Raw genomic sequence first — 21164 nt, forward strand, 5'->3', positions numbered from 1 at the left:
AAAGGGTTGATGATGTGGGATAACCCTAATACTTCAAATTGTCTTCTGGCATTGCTACCCTGTCCTTAGCCTGTTCAGAGTCTTCCATATGGGCCATTCGTTGGTGAAACCAGCAGCTAGACTATTCTAATGTTGTCCAATGGTGTTCAGACCTCATCTTCCATACAAGTAGTTGGGGACATGTCTGTTGGGCAGTTTTATCTTTTGCTCTCATGCAACTTTGTAGTGAGTGCCTGTTGGATATCTGGAGGGGCAGTTCCAGCTAAATGTTTTAGTTTTATCCCAAGGTACAGATTTCAGACATCCAAGAATGAGTCTACCCAACTCATTAAGAGCAATACAGTATCTGCTTGTTTAGCATGGCGGAATTGTACCAAATGGGGCTAGCATATTCACCTGTTGATGAACTCGAAGATAAAGCTGTACTTTTAACTTTCTTGCCACCACATTCCAGAACATTCCCACAATTTTGTGCAATATGTTGTTTCTTGCAGATACTTTTCATTTTAAATTAGGTGCTGCTTGAAAGCCAATGTGTGGTGTAGAGTGACCTGAACATATTGAGTTGGAAACATGTGCTCCAGCTGCACTCATCTTCAAGTTTCCTGAGGGTCCGTCTGTTCTTCACATGGAATGTGCACGCTTCTGTTTTGCTGGAATTTGGTTTTACCTGATCCTTGTAGTAATATTAATCTAACTCCTCCAAAGCAGAATTAATATTTATTTCCACCTGTTCAAAGATCTCACTCTGGGAACAGAGGGCAAGGTTATCACCATGGTTGAAACTTCATGCATTGTTAGGTAGGGTTTGAATCATTGGTATAAATATTGGGTAACAGAGAAGCCAAAACTCTGCTCTGTGGTAACACATTCTTTTGGATCCTCCATTGGCTGTGCTAACTTTGAAATTCTATAAATAACTTTTGATTTTGAAGGACATTTTGAATCATTCATGTAAGATAGTGATCTTTAGTTATTCCATACATTTCGATTGGAGCATTTGACTGTTGTTTGTGTCTTTAGCTTCTGGTAGATCAATGAATGCTACCCCAGTCACCATTCTTGTATCAAATTTTCATTCAATATGCTGGCTTAGATTTAACACAGGTGCTGCAGAGTCCTTACCCAGTCCGATTCTAGATTGCTGTGGGATTGAGAGGGAGTCAACTGCTTCTACTTGTAAAAGTCTCTTATGGCTCATTCATTCGAAGATCTCATAGAGATGATATAGAAGAGAGATGGTGTGTAATTACTTGGGTCGTCAAATTGCTTGCCTGGTTTCACAGTGGCACATACATGGGACTTCTTACCTAGCTTTGAGATCTGACATTAATGAGACAATTATTGAGGAAACTTAGGAGCCAGGCATACATTTTTGGACCAGAATGTTTTATGTTTTCAATTCTTAGTGTATTTACCAGGTTTATAACTGATATTGGTCCCTGCAGTTATTCAGTTGGGAAATATCACTCCATATGTCTTTCTGAGACCTGCATACTTTACTTAAGACTTAGGAATGCAACAACCTGATATACCATTATTAATGAGGTTACCTGCTATTTGATCACCAGAAACATTGGGATGTACTGATCTCTTCAACAATCTCCATGCTTGTTGACTGCTTCTCAACATATCTAGTTCTTCCATGAGTTCTGTCTACTTCTCTCAGTTGACTTCAGTGAGTATGTTGTTAAAGTGGTGGCCAGCTATTTTTGTTTCCTTATTCCATGGATTTCCCTTGAAAAGTTGAAGGTACTTCTTTAGTTGTTGCCCTGTACTCAGAGGTTTGTCGGTATGTAATTGGTTCTGCAATTCTGAGGAATAGTCATCTGTGAGTGCTTGTGTACTATTTCAGAAAGTTGTTTGTAGGGCTCAAGTGTATGGACTAGTTCAGTTATCTTCTGATCCAATATGATTGAATTTCTGCCAATTAGCCTTTCTGAAGTTAAATCTTCAATGGTCTTATTGCCGACATAACTTTGCATATTAATGGTCATGTTAGGTGTTTAGGATGGTGCCCATACAGACTTCGCACATTGTTCAGCAATGTTATCACCAACAGACAAAAGATCAGGAATATAGCCACTCCTCCAGCTGCTACTATAGAATGATGTGGGTTGTTTGTTGCAATGAATTAATCTTAGCTTATAAGAGTCTGCCCATTGGATAACATTTTCACAATTTTCAACATCATCAGCTGTAACCCCATACAATACTATGACTGTTGAAATCTCGAGTTATGGACTTAATTTTTCCTTTTTGAAAGTTCTCAGATGTGTTGAAATTGATTTGTTACCTGGAGGTTTGTACACAGACGAAATAACACAGCCACTAAATTCAGTGGTGATAATCTCTAGTTGTATCTTTTTCTGACATCAGTTTACATGATCTTAATATCTGGTTTTGCAAACACTGAGCTCTCGCACTGTTGATGCAGCCATTTCACAACGTGAGATATACAGTGGACCCTGGGAGTAGGAGTGGGGGGGGGGGGGGGGAATGGTGGTTTTGGGGTTTGTGTTAACAGCTGTCTGTGTGGGGAGCAGCTGAGACACACTGTTTTTTTTGGAACAGATATCAGATCACCTTCATCTTGAGCTTCAAACCATCGCAAGGCATTATGTAGACTTGTAAATACTTCAGAAGCAGCTGATATAATCTCACCATCAATTTCTGGACCACTTGTTAATGAGATGCTGGTGACATCAGCTTTATCAGTGATGAGGTTTACAACTTCAAATGCTGCCAGCCACAACTTTCGAACAGTTGCTATGTAGTTGCTCTATGAAAGTGTGAACAACAACTGAACTGCAAGCGACTGACATACATAGAATGAGTGAGTAATATTGTTGAATGTGAGTTCCAAAAGTGCCTGTTGGATGGTATGTTGGCTCCTCTGTGAGGCAGCGATGGCTAACAAGGTAAATTGATCGAAATTGAAAAAGCCGTAGACACGACCTGTCTGAATCGTGGACTACAAAGAATGTGAATACGGACAGACATACAGATAGGCAATTATAACTCGAGAACCACTTATACAATTTACATGTTTCTTTCTTTAACTCACAGATATATTCATTTACTATCTATTAGTATATATTAAGCTACTTCAGGTAACACAAGAAATAAGCTGTGGCTAAATTGTAAGTCAAGTCGCAAGAAAGTGGGCTGCCGTCACGCTCTCTTGCAGTATGCTGCTTAAACTATTAGAGCAAAATCATTTGATTTAGTAATGAATCATAGACCTCAAAAAGAACCACAAAAAGTCGGCGGGAGCATGTGTTTGTCTTTCACAGTTGAGTCACAATGACACTTTCTCAGCTTTGCAGGTGATGAAACAGGCGACTTCAGAAGACAGAAATCATCATTATCGTTCAAGCGTAATCTTTTATTTAGGTACATCTTTTTGAGCTCTACAATGTGGTACTACATAACATGATATAGTTCTTATGGACTACGTAACGTATTTCAAGAGAGCACGCTGGCGGAAAACATTTTTACTTCAAATAGATGATGAAATTTAAACGGCTGAACAGACTTTCAGAAATATAGCTAAGAACTGTCCTGATTAAACCAGCTTTCAAAGAAAATGGCTTTAAAATTGGCACTTTCGTTTGAGAACTATGTTGGGGCAGACAGACACAGACTTATGGGTCAAACGTATAAACCTCCGTTCTGCATTGGGAGTTCAAATTTGCCCCCTGTGGGAGCTCCCCTCTACTGTATAGCGTCAACCATGTTCTAACAAGGGTGCGGGCAGATAAAGATTGAAAGGTCAAGAGTGACGTGGACAAAGGGACGTATTGGCTCGAAAGGTTGCCAACTTTTAGTCAAACATGCTCCATACGCACATTTGGTAGTAGCTATGACATAAATTACGACAAGGAATAAAATGATTTTGTGAAAGCACATTATACAGACATTCACATTCAAACATGTCTTACATTATTTGTTTCTCATTGACGCACATGGCCTTACTACATTGTTGAGGTTGTTGGCAGTCATAAACAAAAGGCGATATGTAGTGATCAAAATTTTTGAATGATACTCAACTTATCTTGGATATACTGTACGCGTTCTGGCTGAAATTAAGCCCTGATGTTTACTGCCTTGCCTACAATTTTCTTGTCTTCTAGTGCACTCTTTGGTCAACGTTGATTGTCTTGAGTTTACATTATTACTCACATTTGCAATGATTTTATAAATTAAAGTTGCTAAGTACCTTTCCCAAAACCAGTTAAGGTGAAGTTCAGTATTGGTGTAAAGTGTTGTGGATTGAGCAAAATGCGATGAACATTTAGCCTTTTCATCCATCTTGCTTATGTCAACTGTCTAAGCTGTTCCTTTGTGCTGCACTTTTAGGTCACTGCATGAGTCACTCAATCATGTGATAACGCATGTCACATTGACTTCAGATTAAGGGTTGTTACATGATCAAATTAGTAGGTTATTAATCAGCCTGTATTCCATTGCTTACAGCTCCACTGGTAGTTCGGGTGATAACTGCTGGGCAATTGCCTATATGCATTAAACCAGTGCTGGAGCTCCTTCATGTTAATAATTATGCTAATGTGTTCCTTTGGTAATTGTAAGTTTCATCTGTTTATTGTCTACTGTTAGTCAGCTAGTTTCACTTTCCATGGATCATTTGCATGATAAATCATAATGATGTGGGGCACGTCATTTTAAATTCACAGTGCAAATTAATTTATAAATACGGCTAAATGATGAAAATTTATAAGTTTTTATTTATTTATTTATTATTATACAGGTGTGAGTTAGTATTTCCTACCCACCATCTTTTACACATTATAATAATAGAATTTTATCTATGTAACAGAAGGAAATGTCAAGGAGAAACTTTTTTAGTTTGTTTTCAAGTTTTACTCTGTTGTCTCTCAGACGTGTTATATCTCTGGGCAAGTGTTGAAAAAATTTAGTTGCGATATTGTGCACTACTTTTTGTACTAAAGACAATCTTAATGAAAAGTATGTACATCATTGTTCCTTTTAAACTGAGTGGTTTATTTACAACAAATTTTCTGAGGGAATAAATATTCTGTGAATCAGTGGTAAACAGATGTCAGAAGATGATAGTGGGTGAGCACCAGATTTTATTCTACAGCATATTTTTGAGCAATTAAGACTTCCTTTCTTAAAGATACAAAATATTAGAAATTGGACAGATTGTTACTCGCCATAAGGCTGACCTACTGAGCTACAGACAGGCACAACGAAAAGTCTGTTACACATTACTGCTTTCAGCAAAAGCCTTCTTCAGTAAAGAAAGATGGACAGATTGTTACTCGCCATAAGGCTGACCTACTGAGCTACAGACAGGCACAACGAAAAGTCTGTTACACATTACTGCTTTCAACAAAAGCCTTCTTCAGTAAAGAAAGATGGACAGATTGTTACTCGCCATAAGGCTGACCTACTGAGCTACAGACAGGCACAACGAAAAGTCTGTTACACATTACTGCTTTCAACAAAAGTCTTCTTCAGTAAAGAAAACACACACACACACACACACACACACACACACACACACACACACACTTACACTTACACAAGTAAGCACCCCTCACGCACACATGACCGCTATCACTGGCAGTTCCAAACAGATTGTGACTGTGATGTGAATAGCAATTTGGAGTGAGATGAGGAGGGGGAAGGGATAGCAGGGAATGGGTGGGGGAGGAGAAAAGTGCTGTCTGGCAGGGTGTGCAGGGACCAGAGACTGCCAGATGCACCATTAAGAGGTGGAGCGTGGGGGAAAAAATTGGAGAATGGAAAAGGAGAGGACCAGGGAGGGGGAAAGGACAGGTGGGCACATTGGCAGAGGGCGGCACACAAAGAGGGTGAGGGAATGTGAAAAAGCAGGAGGTGAAAGGATGAGGGGGCGGAAACTTTTGAGTGGAGGATGTGGGGACAGTAGGTTACTATGAGTTGAGGCCAGGATAATTTTGGGAGTGGAGAATGTGTCATAAGGGTAACTTCCATCTGCTCAGTTCTGAAAAGCTGGTGGTGGAGGAAAGGATCCATATGGCTTGGGTTGTGGAGTGCCATAGAAATGAAGCATGTTATGTTCAGCTGCAAGTTGTTCCACTGGGTGTTCTGCTTCACTCTTGACCATAGTTTGACAGTGGGCATACATCATGGTGGATAGTTGGTTGATAGTCATACCAATATAAAAAGTTGTGCAATGGTTGCAGTAGAGTTGGTAGACAACATGGCTACCTTTGCAGGTGGGCCGGCCTGTGATGGTGTATGGTAATCCTGTGACAGGACTGGAATAGGAATGGGCAGGTCTTGCACCTGGGTCTTCCAAAGGGATACATATGATCCCTGTGGAAAGTGGTTAGGATTGGGAGTGGCATAGGGTTGGACTAGGATGTTGCGGAGGTTGGGTGGGTGATGGAACCCCACTTTAGGAGGCATTGGTAGAATCTTAGGTTGAATGTCCCTCATTTCAGGGCATAATGATAGATAATCAAAGCTCTTATAAGGATGTGGTTCAGTTGTTCAAGTTTAGGGCAGTATTTCGTGATTGGGGTGGGGAGGGGGGGGGGGGGGGCACTCATTTGTAACTGGCTTTTGGGAGTGGGTGGAGGATTGAGATGTGTGGACAAATGCCATGGGAAATCTGTTTATGAACTAGGTCTGGGGGATAGTCGACAGGTAAGCATTCGTATGCCACTCCAGTCCCAACACCTTTCCATAGGGGTCATATCCCTGTGGAAGATCCAGGTGCAAGATTTGCCCTAATCCACCCGCCCAGCACTTCCAATTCCAGTCCTGTCACAGGCTTATCTTACTCCATCAGAGGCCAGGCCACCTGTGAAAGCCATGTTGTATACCAGCTCTGCTGCAACCAATACACAGTGTTTTGTATTGGTGTGACTATCAATAGCTCTCCATGGTGGTGGGTGGCCACCACCAAACTGTGACCAAGAGCAGAGTAGACTGCCCTGTGGCACAACATGCAATTGAATATAACATGCCTGATTTCAGAGACTGCTTCAGAACCCAAGCCATATGGATCCTCCTGTCCACCTCCAGCTTCTCTGAACAGCACAGTTGGGTGTTATCCTTATAACACATTTTCTGCTCCCAAAATTATCTTGGCCTGTATCTAAAGTAACCTACTGCCCCACACCCTCCGCACATCAGTTTCTAACCCCTTGTCCTTTCACGCCTTGTCCTTTCACCTCCTCACTTTTCCCATTCCCTCTTCCTCTTTGTGTGTGCCCTCTGCCATTGTACCCACCTGTCCTTTCCCCTTTCCTGCTCATGTCCTTTTCTGTTTCTCATTTTTCCCTCCAAGACCCACCTCCCGATGCTGCATCTGGCAGCCTCGCCTCCCTGTACATCATACATCATGCCAGACAGCACTCTTCTCTTCCCCCACCCATTTCCTGCTATCCCTCCGCCTTCTCCACCCAACTCAAATTGCTATTCATGTTACAGTCACATTCTGCTTGGAGCTGCCAGTGATAGCAGACATGTGTGCATGAGGTATGCATACTTGTGTGAATGTGGCTGTGTTTTCTTTGCTGAAGAAGGCTATGGATGAAAGCTGTGATGTGTAACAGTCTTTTCGTTGTGCCTGTCTGCAACTCTATGAGTCAACTGTACAGTTGGTAGCAATCTGTCTTTTTCCAAATATCATTGATATTCCAACATGAAGTTTCTGTTTCTTTCCAAATATTGTTGATATTCCAACCTGGAGTTTCCATTTCTTAAAGATGAGATACCCCAGAACATTATTGCATATGACATTGTTGAATGAAAATACACAGAACATGTGTACTTACTGATTTGTCTCTCCCCAAGGTTTGCAACGACTACAAGTGCAAATATGGCTGAACTAAGTTGGTTTAGGAGTTCCAAAACATGATTTCCTAGTGTAAATTCTTGGAAATATGGACACCCTATTTATCATGTATCACCATTTGTTACACTTATCATTATGTAGTACCTCTAGATGTGCAGAACTAAATATGTTGTCTTTTTGAAATTGGGAATGAGACCTTTCTCAGAAAACCAGTCAATAACCTTTAAGAACATTGTTAACCATTTCTTCAATTGCTGTTTGTATGCTTGGATTACTTAAAATACTACTGCCATCTGCAAAAAGAACTAATTTTACTTGTTGTTCCAACAATTATAAAAATGATAGATTGCTGCTCATTGTAAAGATGACACATTGAGTTGCAGACAGGCACACTGAAAGGACTCATGGTGAGTCGCTGACAGGCACAACAAAAAGACTGCTAAACAAGTAAGCTTTCAGCTATATGGCCTTCTTCTGAATTAGACCACACACACACACACACACACACACACACACACACACACACACACCATACATATTTATTCACGTAAATGCAACTCTCACATGGATGACCGCTGTGTCTAGCTGCTGAGGTCAGGCTATTGTAATATTGTCATTATTCCATCCTGGATTCTCCATTGTTTGACACTGATAAGACTGTTATACACTTAACTTCAGCCAAAACCTTCTTCAGAAAAGAAGGGAAAACATACACGCATTTGCACAAGCAGGAACATCTCAGGCACATGTGACCACTATCTCTGCTTTAGCGGGTCTGGCAGTCTGACGAAAATGGCCGGAGGTAGTGGTTATACATGTATGAAGTGTGCCTGCATGTGCATAGGTGTGTGTATTTTCTGTTCTTTTCAGAAGAAGGCTTTGGTTTTAAGTGTGTATGATTCTGCTTGTTGTGTATTAGATGGAAGATCATTTACATAAATGAGTTACAATGGTGGACCTGAAATTGAGCCTTGAGGAACCCCATATATGATTTCTGCCCAGTCAGGAGACTCTCCCTTGATTACACTGGTTGGGTTGCTATGAACAACTTTCTGACCTCACCTAAATCTGTGCCTGTTTATAAGCACATGCAGACTGCACATGCACACACTGCCTTTCACCCACAGTAAGTAATCATAATCATAATATTTATTTCTCCTCTCATCATAACCTTAAAAATTTTAGTTGGTGTGTGTTCTCTATTTGAATCAGTGTAGTTCCACAAAAATCAGGGCATGTTATTGTGCTGTAATTCGATTATTTGCAAAAGATAGGGCTAAACTATTAGTATTATCACTGTCCTTGAATTCTCAACACACTAGTTTCACTTTATTTCAGGTGAAGTGCTGTTCTTGATGCAGGAGCTCTCATATCCTTTTGTCACACATACTCATTCTGTCTTCAGCTGAATGAATAATTATTTCACATCATTTTTTAGGGTTCCACACCTCAGTTGGTAAAAATGTAACCCTTATAGGACAAGGATCACTTCGTTGTCCATGTGTCTGGCTGTCTCTCTGTCTGTCTGACTGTTAAATACCCTTTTCCTCAGGAATGGGTAGATGTATCAAGCTGAACTGTATGTCACATGCTAAGGGCTATAGACCCTGGGGGGAGCGGTGTAAAGAATCAAAAGATACGGTCATTTATGTCACATTTTTTGATACTCGCAAACTTACTTACTTAGTAGAACTGATAGGATACTTCCTGTTGACTTAGAGTCGTGAAATTTGGCAACAAGCAAGACTTTGTAGAGAAACTAAAGGAAACATTCTGAAAATTGTGAGTTTGTAATTAAATCATATGAAAAAGATTGTCATTTGTTATTAGTGTGTCTGTGTCTGTATGTTAAGACCCTTTTTTCTCAGGAACGGGTGGACATATCAAGTTGAAATTTATGTCACATACTAAGATATAGAGTCCCGTGGGAGTCTAATAAATGTAAGCTTCTATATCAAAGGTACGGTCTTCTATATCACATGTTTTGGAGCTTCCAATCTCACTCATCAATACCTGTGGGATACTTCCCGAATCATAAAATTTGGCAAGAAGCAAAGTTTCACCATAGAAGTAAAGGGAAAAAAATCCAAAAATTGTTAATTTGCAATTATCACACAAAAAAAATTCATATGTTGTATGTCTGTCTGTCTGTCTGTCCGTCTGTCCATCCAGCCATCTGTCTGTTAAGAACCCTTTTTCTCCGGAATGGTCGACACATCAAATTGAAATTTATGTGACATGCTAAGTTCTTTGGTCCCTTGATAGTGTAATACACATTAGGTTCTAAGTCAGTGCGGTCAAAAGATACAGCCATTCATTTTTTATATTGGGATGCTTGCAAACTCACTCATCAAAACCTACAGGCTACTTCCTGTTGGCCTAGAGTCATGAAATTTTGCAAGAAGTAAGATTTTACAGTATAAGTGAAGGAAAAATATGAAAATTGTGAATCTGTACTTTTTTCCTACAGTTAAATATTACTTTTTTTATCCAACTTCAAGCTTAAAATTAAAACATTCTCAAATGTTTTGCAATTTCTGAGACTGATTGTTGCATTTACCAATGTTGATAAATGGCAGAAATTATCAAGATTCTCCATTCCCAGGACCGATGAACTGTCTGTACTTATAATTACATTTGTACAGAAACTTCAGAGCGTGAGTCCTACTCACATCTGGCCAATGTTTCGAGTAGTTGTATCCTTCATGTGTAGTTATAAATGTAGCCCAGCCATGTTTTTTGTAATATATTATGATAAGCGGTATCAGGAAGCTTAGCATGTCAAAATAGGAACTGTGTACACACTTAAAATCTGTCAGTATCTTATATAGTTCAAGAACCTGCAATAGTAGTTTGATTGCTTCAGCCATTACTTCCATTTTCTGTCTGACACTTTGAAAGGTCAAATCACTGCAATTCCTGCAGGTGTAAAGATTAGTCAGAAAAAAAACAGTCATTGAGGATGACTGATAGACAGTGTTATAAAAAAAAAAATAAACTATGAAAAACCAAAACTATTTAATGTTTGAAGTCATAGTAAATGGTCACATCTTTTCTGAACTTTATAACGCATGATTACAAGCATGAATGCTTATGAGTATCAGAAACTTATTCAAGAACAAACTTTATGAATGAATCTCTTGCAAATGAAATACACATTTTGTAACTTTCAGTCAACATAATTTGCAGCTTCTCAACTGTGTTGGGTATGGAGCTTACATTTACTCTCATTTGCACATGTCTAGATGGAGTATCTGTGCCATCCTATAATTTACAACAATTTCCTCCATTACTTGTAAACATCACTAGTTCCCAGTACTACACTTTTTCCTTCAAAAGTAACTATGCTGTGCGTGGCACATTGGAATGTTCCATTAATCTTGTGTTCATAATATTTTTGAGAGTTTGTTCAGTATTAGCCCTCCATTTTTTCTCAGAGACATTGTCTGCTGTATTTGCATTTCTGCTATTAATGTTCCATTTAGTAACTATTAATTGTTAATAATCTTGCACTCAGATCTATATATAATAAAATATCTCTTGTAAACTTGTTGAGCAGTGTATTAAATACTTTTGGAAAAACTGTGGCCAATGATTTCTTCATTATGTAGCTATTTGGAAAAACTATGGCCAATGATTTTTCCACTATGTAGCCATTTACTAAAATATTGAGCTCAGGGAATCTACAATTCTAGTCATATCACTAATAATGAACAGTGAAATCATGAGACGTACCAACTTTGAATATTTTAATATTTTGTGGCATTTCCAGCCTCCCTGTTTATGCTGAGTATGTTGCTACAGTAGTTAAAAACATGAAAGATGCAAAAATTTCATAATGGATGAGGCAGCCAAAAGTGAGGCATTGCTGTGAATCTTTAGGTTCAATTTGGCAGTATTGTTATTATAAAAATATTTTGTAAGTCATTATTATGAAAAGGATATAGTGCTACTCATCATACAGAAGAGATGTTGAGTCACAGATTAGCACAACAGAAAGACTGCAATATATTTAAGCTTTTGGACAAAACGAGTCCTCCTTCGAGAGGAGGAAACATACACACACATTCGCCCAATTACAACTCACACACATGACCACTGCCTTTGGCCAGTGTGTGTGGGAGAGTTGTGCTTGTGCGAAAGCGTGTATGTTTCCTACTTTGGGAGGAGGACCTTTTTGTGGAGGAGGAGGAGGAGATTAGTGTTTAACGTCCCGTTGACAACGAGGTCATTAGAGAAGGAGCGCGCAAGCTCGGGTGAGGGAAGGATGGGGAAGGAAATCGGCTGTGCCCTTTCAAAGGAGCCATCCCGGCATTTGCCTGAAGCGATTTAGGGAAATCATGGAAAACCTAAATCAGGATGGCCGGAGACGGGATTGAACCGTCGTCCTCCCGAATGCGAGTCCAGTGTGCTAACCACTGCGCCACCTCGCTCGGTCGACCTTTTTGTCTGAGAGCTTAAATATATAGTAGTCATTTTCTTGTGCCTGCCTGCGACTCAACGTCTCTTATATATGGTGAGTAGCGGTTTATTCGTTTGATAAATTGTCATTAATCCATCCTTGGATATCCCATTGTTGATTCTTTTCTTTTGTAAGTCACTGTTTGTTAACCCCTGACATAGTCGCATTTGGTAATACTCACATGATGTCCCATACATTCAGCCTTACAGACTAGTACAAATTATAAATAATTATAAGTAGTTGCATAATTAATTTTGACTGATGGAAGAGATAATTCTTATTCATAATTGTTACAATGAAATTCTTACAGTTTTACTTGCCCTGCATAGCTGGATCAGGCAGAACCACGTGAATTTCATCTCCTTTTCTGCTGCTGCAATCATCATATTTCGTGCTGAACTAGCGTTGTTCCTGGGAATTTTGCTGCTGTCTGATGTAATCTTCCGAAAAATCAGTCCACTAAGGTAATAACATGGCAAGCAGTTTGATAGCAAAAATTAAAGTTGTTATGAAAGAATCAAGGTGATGGAAAATTGAAAACATTATCTCATGCAAGGAAACTATGGTCCAAGATTTCATATTGCCATATTAAAATTGCCCTTAAGGTTGTAATCTCTATTGTTTTATTATGACTGAAATTATTGAAACTGCAGAACATATAACTGTGTGAGTGTAATTCGGTACAGTTCTGTAATCTACAAGGTGTACAACTTTGCTTCCGCCGTTTGCTGATAGGTGGCGACAGCAGTAAATAGCGGTCGAAAGAAACAGATTGCAGATGTCAGACAGTTAGCTTGGACCTTGCTCAACATAACCTCATTCAAACATTAGTCAATTGTGTCTGCGTCATAAAGTTGTTCTTGATTGATAATGTCAGTTTACGAGCCTTATTCTCATCATTTGTGGGAGGTGTTACTGTTTTGTTTCAATACGAAGAAAACAGCAGCTGACTGTCATCGAATGCTATGAAGTGCATATGCTAAGGACGCTATTAGTGAAAGAACGTGTTGTGAGTGGTTTCAGTGTTTCAAGAACAGTGATTTTAATGTCGTAGACAGGCACAGTGGTGCAAGAGAGAATATTTTCGAAGATGCAGAATTGGAGACATTGCTGAGTAAAGACTGACATTGAACTCAAGAAGAATTGGCACAATTAGTGGGAGTGACACAGCAAGACATTTCAAAATGTCTCAAGGCTATGGGCATGAAGGGAACTTGGATCCCATGTGAGCTGAAACCTAGAGATGTTGAATGTCATTTGTGTATTTGTGAACAGTTGCTTCAGAGGCAAAAACAGATGGGATTTCTGCATCACATTGTGGCCGGGGAGGAAAAATAGGTTCATTACGATAAACCTAAATACAAAAAATCATGGGGATATCCTGGCCATGCTTCCACGTCAACGGTCAAACAGAATATTCACGGCTCTAAGATCATGCTCTGCATTTGGTGGGACCAGCTCAGTATCATGTATTATGAGGTGTTAAAACCAAGTGAAACAATCACAGTGCTCATTATCAAATGCAATTAATGTGTTAAATCGAGCATTAAAAGACAAATGGCCGCAATAGGCTACAGCAAGAGGCACGATAAAGTAATTTTGCAGCACAACACTTGACCCATGCTTCAAAAGAGGTCAAAACATATTTTAAAACATTAAAATGAGAAGTCCTACCCCACCCACTGTATTCTCCAGACATTACTCCCTCTGACTATCACCTATTTAGATCAATGGTGCATGGCCTGGCTGACCAACACTTCCGATCTCATGAAGAGGTCACGAATTGGATCAATTCGTAGATCACTTCAAAAGGTGTACAATTTTTTCGACGCGGAATTCATACACTGCCCAAAAGATGGGTGAAAGTAGTGGCCATCGATGGAAAATACTTTGAATGTTACATGTGTAACCAATTTGCTTCATTGAAGCCTCGAGTGTTGGGGGAAAAAATGGCAGAAGCAAAATTGTCCACCTTATATCAAATAGAATTATTGCTAATAGGTTATCTGTCTATGATGTGTTTATTGTAATGTTCCAAAGTGTTAAGTAAGAAATGGGTAGTATGCAGATATGTAATAAATTTAGTCAGTAATGACTTGCAGTAGATTTATGTATGCAACTCTCGAGAGACCATTATTTATGTATGCAATTCTCCAGAGACCATTATTTTTGCAAATCTCAAGGGAACATTATTTATGCAACTTCCTAGGGACCAACAGTTGTAGGAGGTCAGTGGTGAACACAGCTTGGATGATAAATATAATGTATAAACTGCACAAATTTTTATTGCATTTTATTGCATTTGGCTTTCACCGAGGTACATTTTTGCACCATAAATTAGCAATGTACTAGGTTTTTTGGGTAACTCAGTTTTCTGGCTAGGCTTTTCTGAGGCTAATTTAAATAATTCGTGGTGTACAGGCCAGTCTTGCATCAGTCACTTTTTCCTCTAAAAACTTTTCAAAGTGGCAATGTGTAAAAATAATAGCTTCCTATTTCTCTGAATACAATGTATTAACAAAATCACATTTTGATTTTAGCAATAGGTCATCAATTCACTGAGCAATATAATCTGTCTCATGTGGGATAATGGAAGACTGTGCCATTTTAAAGTATATTTACTGACAAGGGAACCTCCCCATCGCACCCCCCTCAGATTTAGTTATAAGTTGGCACAGTGGATAGGCCTTGAAAAACTGAACACAGATCAATCGAGAAAACAGGAAGAAGTTGTGTGGAACTATGAAAAAAATAAGCAAAATGTACAAACTGAGTAGTCCATGCTTAAGATAGGCAACATCAAGGACACACTGAGCTCAGGAGCGCCGTGGTCTTGTGGTTAGCGTGAGCAGCTGTCGAACGAGAGTTCCTTGGTTCAAGTCTTCCCTCGACTGAAAAATTTAATTTTTTATTTTCGCAAAGTTTTGATCTGTCCATTCGTTCACGGACGTCTCTGTTCACTGTAATAAGTTCAGTGTCTGTGTTTTACGACCGCACTGCAAAACCATGCAATTAGTAGACGAAGGACGCATCTCTCCAATGGGAACCGAAAACATTTGATCGCAAGGTCACAGGTCAATCGATTCCTCCACAGGAAAACACATCTGATATATTCTATACGACACTGGTGACGGCATATGCGTCACATGACAGGAATATGTTAATACTAAAATGTAGACTTTCACGGCCGGAAATATCATGTCCATTATAATTATCCGGGCTGTTATGTTGTGGTCGGTTGATGAATTCTGTGTCGATTCCCAACGTTTCGTCTCCGACTGCGGGAGACATCTTCAAGGGGGTCCGTAGCTCAATCGAAGGTCCAACACACCCACTGGCTCGCTACTGCAGCAGTAGCGAGCCAGTGGGTGTGTTGGACCTTCGATTGAGCTACGGACCCCCTTGAAGATGTCTCCCGCAGTCGGAGACGAAACGTTGGGAATCGACACAGAATTCATCAATCGACCACGGCATAACAGCCCAAATTTTTCCGTGTGTAGACCGTCAAATCCTGCATCTGTCCAAGCAAATCTGAACATGTCCTAGAATTTTGGAGAGGGAAGTTAATTATGTGTGAGTGCCTGAACTGAAAATTGTCTGAAAATAAAAAATTAAAACTTTTCACTCGAGAGAAGATTCGAACCAAGGACCTCTTCTTCCGCAACTGCTCACGCTAACCGCGGGACCATAGCACTTCTCAGCTCTTGTTATCCTTGATGTTGCCTATCTTCCGCATGGACTACTCAGTTTGTATATTTTGCTTATTTTTTTCATACTTCCATACAACTTCTTCCTGTTTTCTCGATTGATCTGTGTTCAGTTTTTCAAGGACTATCCACTGTGCCAACTTATAACTAAATCTGAGGGGGGTGCGATGGGGAGGTTCCCTTGTGAGCAGGCATGTCATATTGCCAGACAAGGGGTACCAAAAACATAGCAAATCGTATTCTAGTGAGAAGCCACTTTTGCTGTATGCCAGTAGACTGACTCTCAATTGCATAAAATTCAGTAAATCTATCTTATTACATGCAATTCTGTTTGCACTCATGCGTTCAGCTTTTCTTGTAATGATTTATGTAGCAGAAGACACAGTGTTGCAGGATAGTTGGGGATCTCTCACGGAAGGGACATATTCATAACGTTTGTGAAAGCTGAAAACAGATACCTTTGGAATTCGAATATTATTCACTGTTCAGTAAGTTTAATATTCTGACACTGACATTGTAGTACATCTGCTTACTTGTAAGATTTATGATGGGTAACAAGAACATGTTTAAAAGAGCAGAAAAGGAAAACTTGTTTGAGAATGTTGTACACTTCTTTGAATGGTAATAAAGTTTGGGCTCATAACAAAGAGACCTTACCTCCATTTTGTGTTCACAAATGAATACTACTGTTCCTTGCAAACAAGATGCTGTTGTCAACCACAGATGTCGCAAGCAATTAGATATACTGTGAAGTCGGTCAAAAATTTCTAGTTCATTAAATGGAGACTTAGTTCTGCTTTCTTTGCACTTAGTAGAAATTGCTCTCGTTCCATTGTCTTGCGGATGTGATTGCTAGCATACTTTTATTATTTTGGCATAACCTTCAGGACAATTCAGTTAAGATTTAAAAAGTATTTATTCTGCACAAGTTGACAGTCAGAATATTGTATAGAGTTGATAACCAAACACCTTGCAGAAACTTCTTCAGAGAAAGTGGAATTATTACACGAACATGCAAGTATGTTTACCCTCCGTAGTATTTGTGATTAGTAATAGATAATTCACAGTTAAGTGAGAAAAACCCAGCCACAGTACTAGAAGTAAAAATAATTCCTATGTAAAGAATGCACCCCTGCATAGGGCACAGACTGGATTTTTATATACCAATGCAAAAATCTTTAATAGGTTGCCAGTAGATATCAGGGAGGATATTGCAAATCTCCAGATATCTAAAAAATAAAACAAAACAGGACCTTACTACCCATTCCTATATTTATCAGAATATTTGGGCTTAGGAATGTAAATTCCATTTAACAATAATGTTTGCATTAAACAGGTTACACCTTTTCCAGTATATAGACAACTAATAGTTTTCTCTGGAGTGTCCGTTTTGTGAAGATATGCACTACAAGATGTGGAAAACCCAAGTAGCCAGAACAATGGAAGTGTTCAGTCTACGAACAACAGAACAATACTATCTGGATTTGCTATGAATAACGGAACAATACTTCTTGGTTGCATGACTTGATGTGAGTGTGGTGTGCATCACAGTGTAGTAGAATGGCCTTGGCCTGGTTGTGGTGATGTCCCATTAAAGTTGGGAACACTATGTTGAAGTTCTATATCTACATCTACATCTACATTCATACTCCGCAAGCCACCCTATGGTGTGTGGCAGAGGGCACTTCACGTGCCACTGTCATTACCTCCCTTTTCTGTTCCAGTCGCGTATGGTTCGCGCGAAGAACGATTGTCTGAAAGCCTCCATGCACGCTCGAATCTCTCTAATTTTACATTCGTGATCTCCTCGGGAGGTATAAGTAGGGGGAAGCAATATATTCGATACCTCATTCAGAAACGCACCCTCTCGAAACCTGGACAGAAAGCTACACCGCGATGCAGAGCGCCTCTCTTGCAGAGTCTGCCACTTGAGTTTGCTAAACATCTCCGTAATGCTATTACGGTTACCAAATAACCCTGTGACGAAACGCGCCGCTCTTGTTTGGATCTTCTCTATCTCCTCCGTCAACCCGATCTGGTACGGATCCCACACTGATGAGCAATACTCAAGTACAGGTCGAACGAGTGTTTTGTAAGCCACCTCCTTTGTTGATGGACTACATTTTCTAAGGAATCTCCCAATGAATCTCAAACTGGTACCTGCCTTACCAACAATTAATTTTATATGATCATTCCACTTCAAATCGTTCCACACGCGTACTCCCAGATATTTTACAGAAGTAACTGCTACCAGTGTTTGTTCCGCTATCATATAATCAGACAATAAAGGATCCTTCTTTCTATGTATTCGCAATACATTACATTTGTCTATGTTAAGGGTCAGTTGCCACTCCCTGCACCAAGTGCCTATCCGCTGCAGATCTTCCTGCATTTCGCTACAATTTTCTAATGCTGCAACTTCTCTTTATACTACAGCATCATCCGCGAAAAGCCGCATGGAACTTCTGACACTATCTACTAGGTCATTTATATAAGTTGTGAAAAGCAATCGTCCCATAACACTCCCCTGTGGCATGCCAGAGGTTACTTTGATAACAACATGCTGCGTTCTGTTTGCTAAAAACTCTTCAATCCAGCCACACAGCTGGTCTGATATTCCGTAGGCTCTTACTTTGTTTATCAGGCGACAGTGCAGAACTGTATTGAACGCCTTCCGGAAGTCAAGGAAAATAGCATCTACCTGGGAGCCTGTATCTAATATTTTCTGGGTCTCATGAACAAATAAAGCGAGTTGGGTCTCACACGATCGCTGTTTCCGGAATCCATGTTGATTCCTACAGAGTAGATTCTGGGTTTCCAAAAATGTCATGATACTCGAACAAAAAACATGTTCTAAAATTCTACAACAGATCGACGTCAGAGATATAGGTCTATAGTTTTGCGCATCTGCTCGACGACCCTTCTTGAAGACTGGGACTACCTGTGCTCTTTTCCAATCATTTGGAACCTTCCGTTCCTCTAGAGACTTGCGGTACACGGCTGTTAGAAGGGGGGCAAGTTCTTTCGAGTACTCTGTCTAGAATCGAATTGGTTTCCCGTCAGGTCCAGTGGACTTTCCTCTGTTGAGTGATTCCAGTTGCTTTTCTATTCCTTGGACACTTATTTCGATGTAAGCCATTTTTTCGTTTGTGCGAGGATTTAGAGAAGAAACTGCAGTGCGGTCTTCCTCTGTGAAACAGCTTTGGAAAGAGGTGTTTAGTATTTCAGCTTTACGCGTGTCATCATCTGTTTCAATGCCATCATCATCCCGGAGTGTCTGGATATACTGTTTCGAGCCACTTACTGATTTAACGTAAGACCAGAACTTCCTAGGATTTTCTGTCAAGTCGGTACATAGAATTTTACTTTCAAATTCACTGAACGCTTCACGCATAGCCCTCCTTACGCTAACTTTGACATCGTTTAGCTTCTGTTTGTCTGAGAGGTTTTGGCTGCATTTAAACTTGGAGTGAAGCTCTCTTTGCTTTCACAGTAGTTTCCTAACTTTGTTGTTGAACCACAGTGGATTTTTCCCGTCCCTCACAGTTTTACTTGACACGTACCTGTCTAAAACACATTTTACGATTGCCTTGAACTTTTTCCATAAGCACTCAACATTGTCAGTGTCGGAACAGAAATTTTCGTTTTGATCTGTTAGGTAGTCTGAAATCTGCCTTCTATTACTCTTGCTAAACGGATAAACCTTCCTCCCTTTTTTTATATTCCTAATAACTTCCATATTCAGGGATGCTGCAATGGCCTTATGATCACTGATTCCCTGTTCTGCACTTACAGAGTCGAAAAGTTCGGGTCTGTTTGCTATCAGTAGGTCCAAGATGTTATCACCATGAGTCGGTTCTCTGTTTAATTGCTCGAGGTAATTTTCAGATAGTGCACTCAGTATAATGTCACTCGATGTTCTGTCCCTACCACTCGTCCTAAACATCTGAGTGTCCCAGTCTATATCTGGTAAATTGAAATCTCCACCTAAGATTATAACATGCTGAGAAAATTTATGTGAAATGTATTCCAAATTTTCTCTCAGTTGTTTTGCCACTAATGCTGCTGAGTCGGGAGGTCGGTAAAAGGAGCCAATTATTAACCTAGCTCGGTTGTTGAGTGTAACTTCCACCCATAATAATTCACAGGAACTATCCACTTCTACTTCACTACAGGATAAACTACTACTAACAGCGACAAACACGCCACCACCGGTTGCATGCAAACTATCCTTTCTAAACACCGTCTGTGCCTTTGTAAAAATTTCGGCAGAATTTATCTCTGGCTTCAGTCAGCTTTCTGTACCTATAACAATTTCAGCTTCGGTGCTTTCTGTCAGCACTGGAAGTTCCGGTACTTTACCAAAGCCACTTCGACAGTTTAAAATTACAATACCGATTGCTGCTTGGTCCCCGCATGTCCTGACTTTGCCCCGCACTCTTTGAGGCTGTTGCCCTTTCTGTACTTGCCCGAGGCCATCTAACCTAAAAACCGCCCAGTACATGCCACACAACCCCTACTACCTGTGTAGCCGCTTGCTGCGTGTAGTGGACTCCTGACCTATCCAGCGGAACCCCACCACCCTATGGCGGAAGTGAGGAATCTGCAGCCCACACGGTCACAGAACCGTCTCAGCCTCTGATTCAGACCCTCCACTCTGCTCTGTACCAAAGGTCCGCAGTCAGTCCTGTCAACGATGCTGCAGATGGTGAGCTCTGCTTTCATCCCACTAGCGAGACTGGCAGTCTTCACCAAATCAGATAGCTGCCCGAAGCCAGAGAGGATTTCCTCCGATCCATAGCGACACACATCATTGGTGCCCACCTGCAGATGGGTGCACCCTGTACCCTTCATGGCATCCGGAAGGACCCTTTCCACATCTGGAATGACTCCCCCCAGTATGCAAATGGAGTGCACATTGGTTTTCTTCCCCTCTCTTGCTGCCATATCCCTAAGGGGCCCCATTACGCGCCTGACGTTGGAGCTCCCAACTACCAGTAAGCTCACCCTCTGCGACCGCCCGGATCTTGCAGACTGAGTGACAACCTCTGGAACAGGACAAGCAGCCATGTCTGGCCGAAGATCAGTATCAGCCTGAGACAAGGCCTGAAACCGGTTAGTCAGACGAACTGGAGAGGCCTTCCGTTCAGCCCTCTGG

General features: G+C 40.4%; 1 protein-coding gene across 2 annotated transcripts in view; it reads left to right on the plus strand.

Annotated features, from left to right (window-relative positions):
- LOC124794826 (probable Dol-P-Man:Man(7)GlcNAc(2)-PP-Dol alpha-1,6-mannosyltransferase) overlaps nucleotides 1-21164 on the plus strand; it is a 174903-nt gene that overhangs the window by 55610 nt on the left and 98129 nt on the right. For both annotated transcript variants that reach the window (XM_047258488.1, XM_047258489.1), the window contains exon 5: nucleotides 12610-12763. In XM_047258488.1, coding sequence (XP_047114444.1) covers nucleotides 12610-12763 — 154 coding nt within the window. The remainder of the gene's footprint in view (nucleotides 1-12609; nucleotides 12764-21164) is intronic.

The sequence above is a fragment of the Schistocerca piceifrons genome, chromosome 4 (genome assembly GCF_021461385.2).
Source record: "Schistocerca piceifrons isolate TAMUIC-IGC-003096 chromosome 4, iqSchPice1.1, whole genome shotgun sequence".
Lineage (NCBI taxonomy): Eukaryota > Metazoa > Arthropoda > Insecta > Orthoptera > Acrididae > Schistocerca > Schistocerca piceifrons.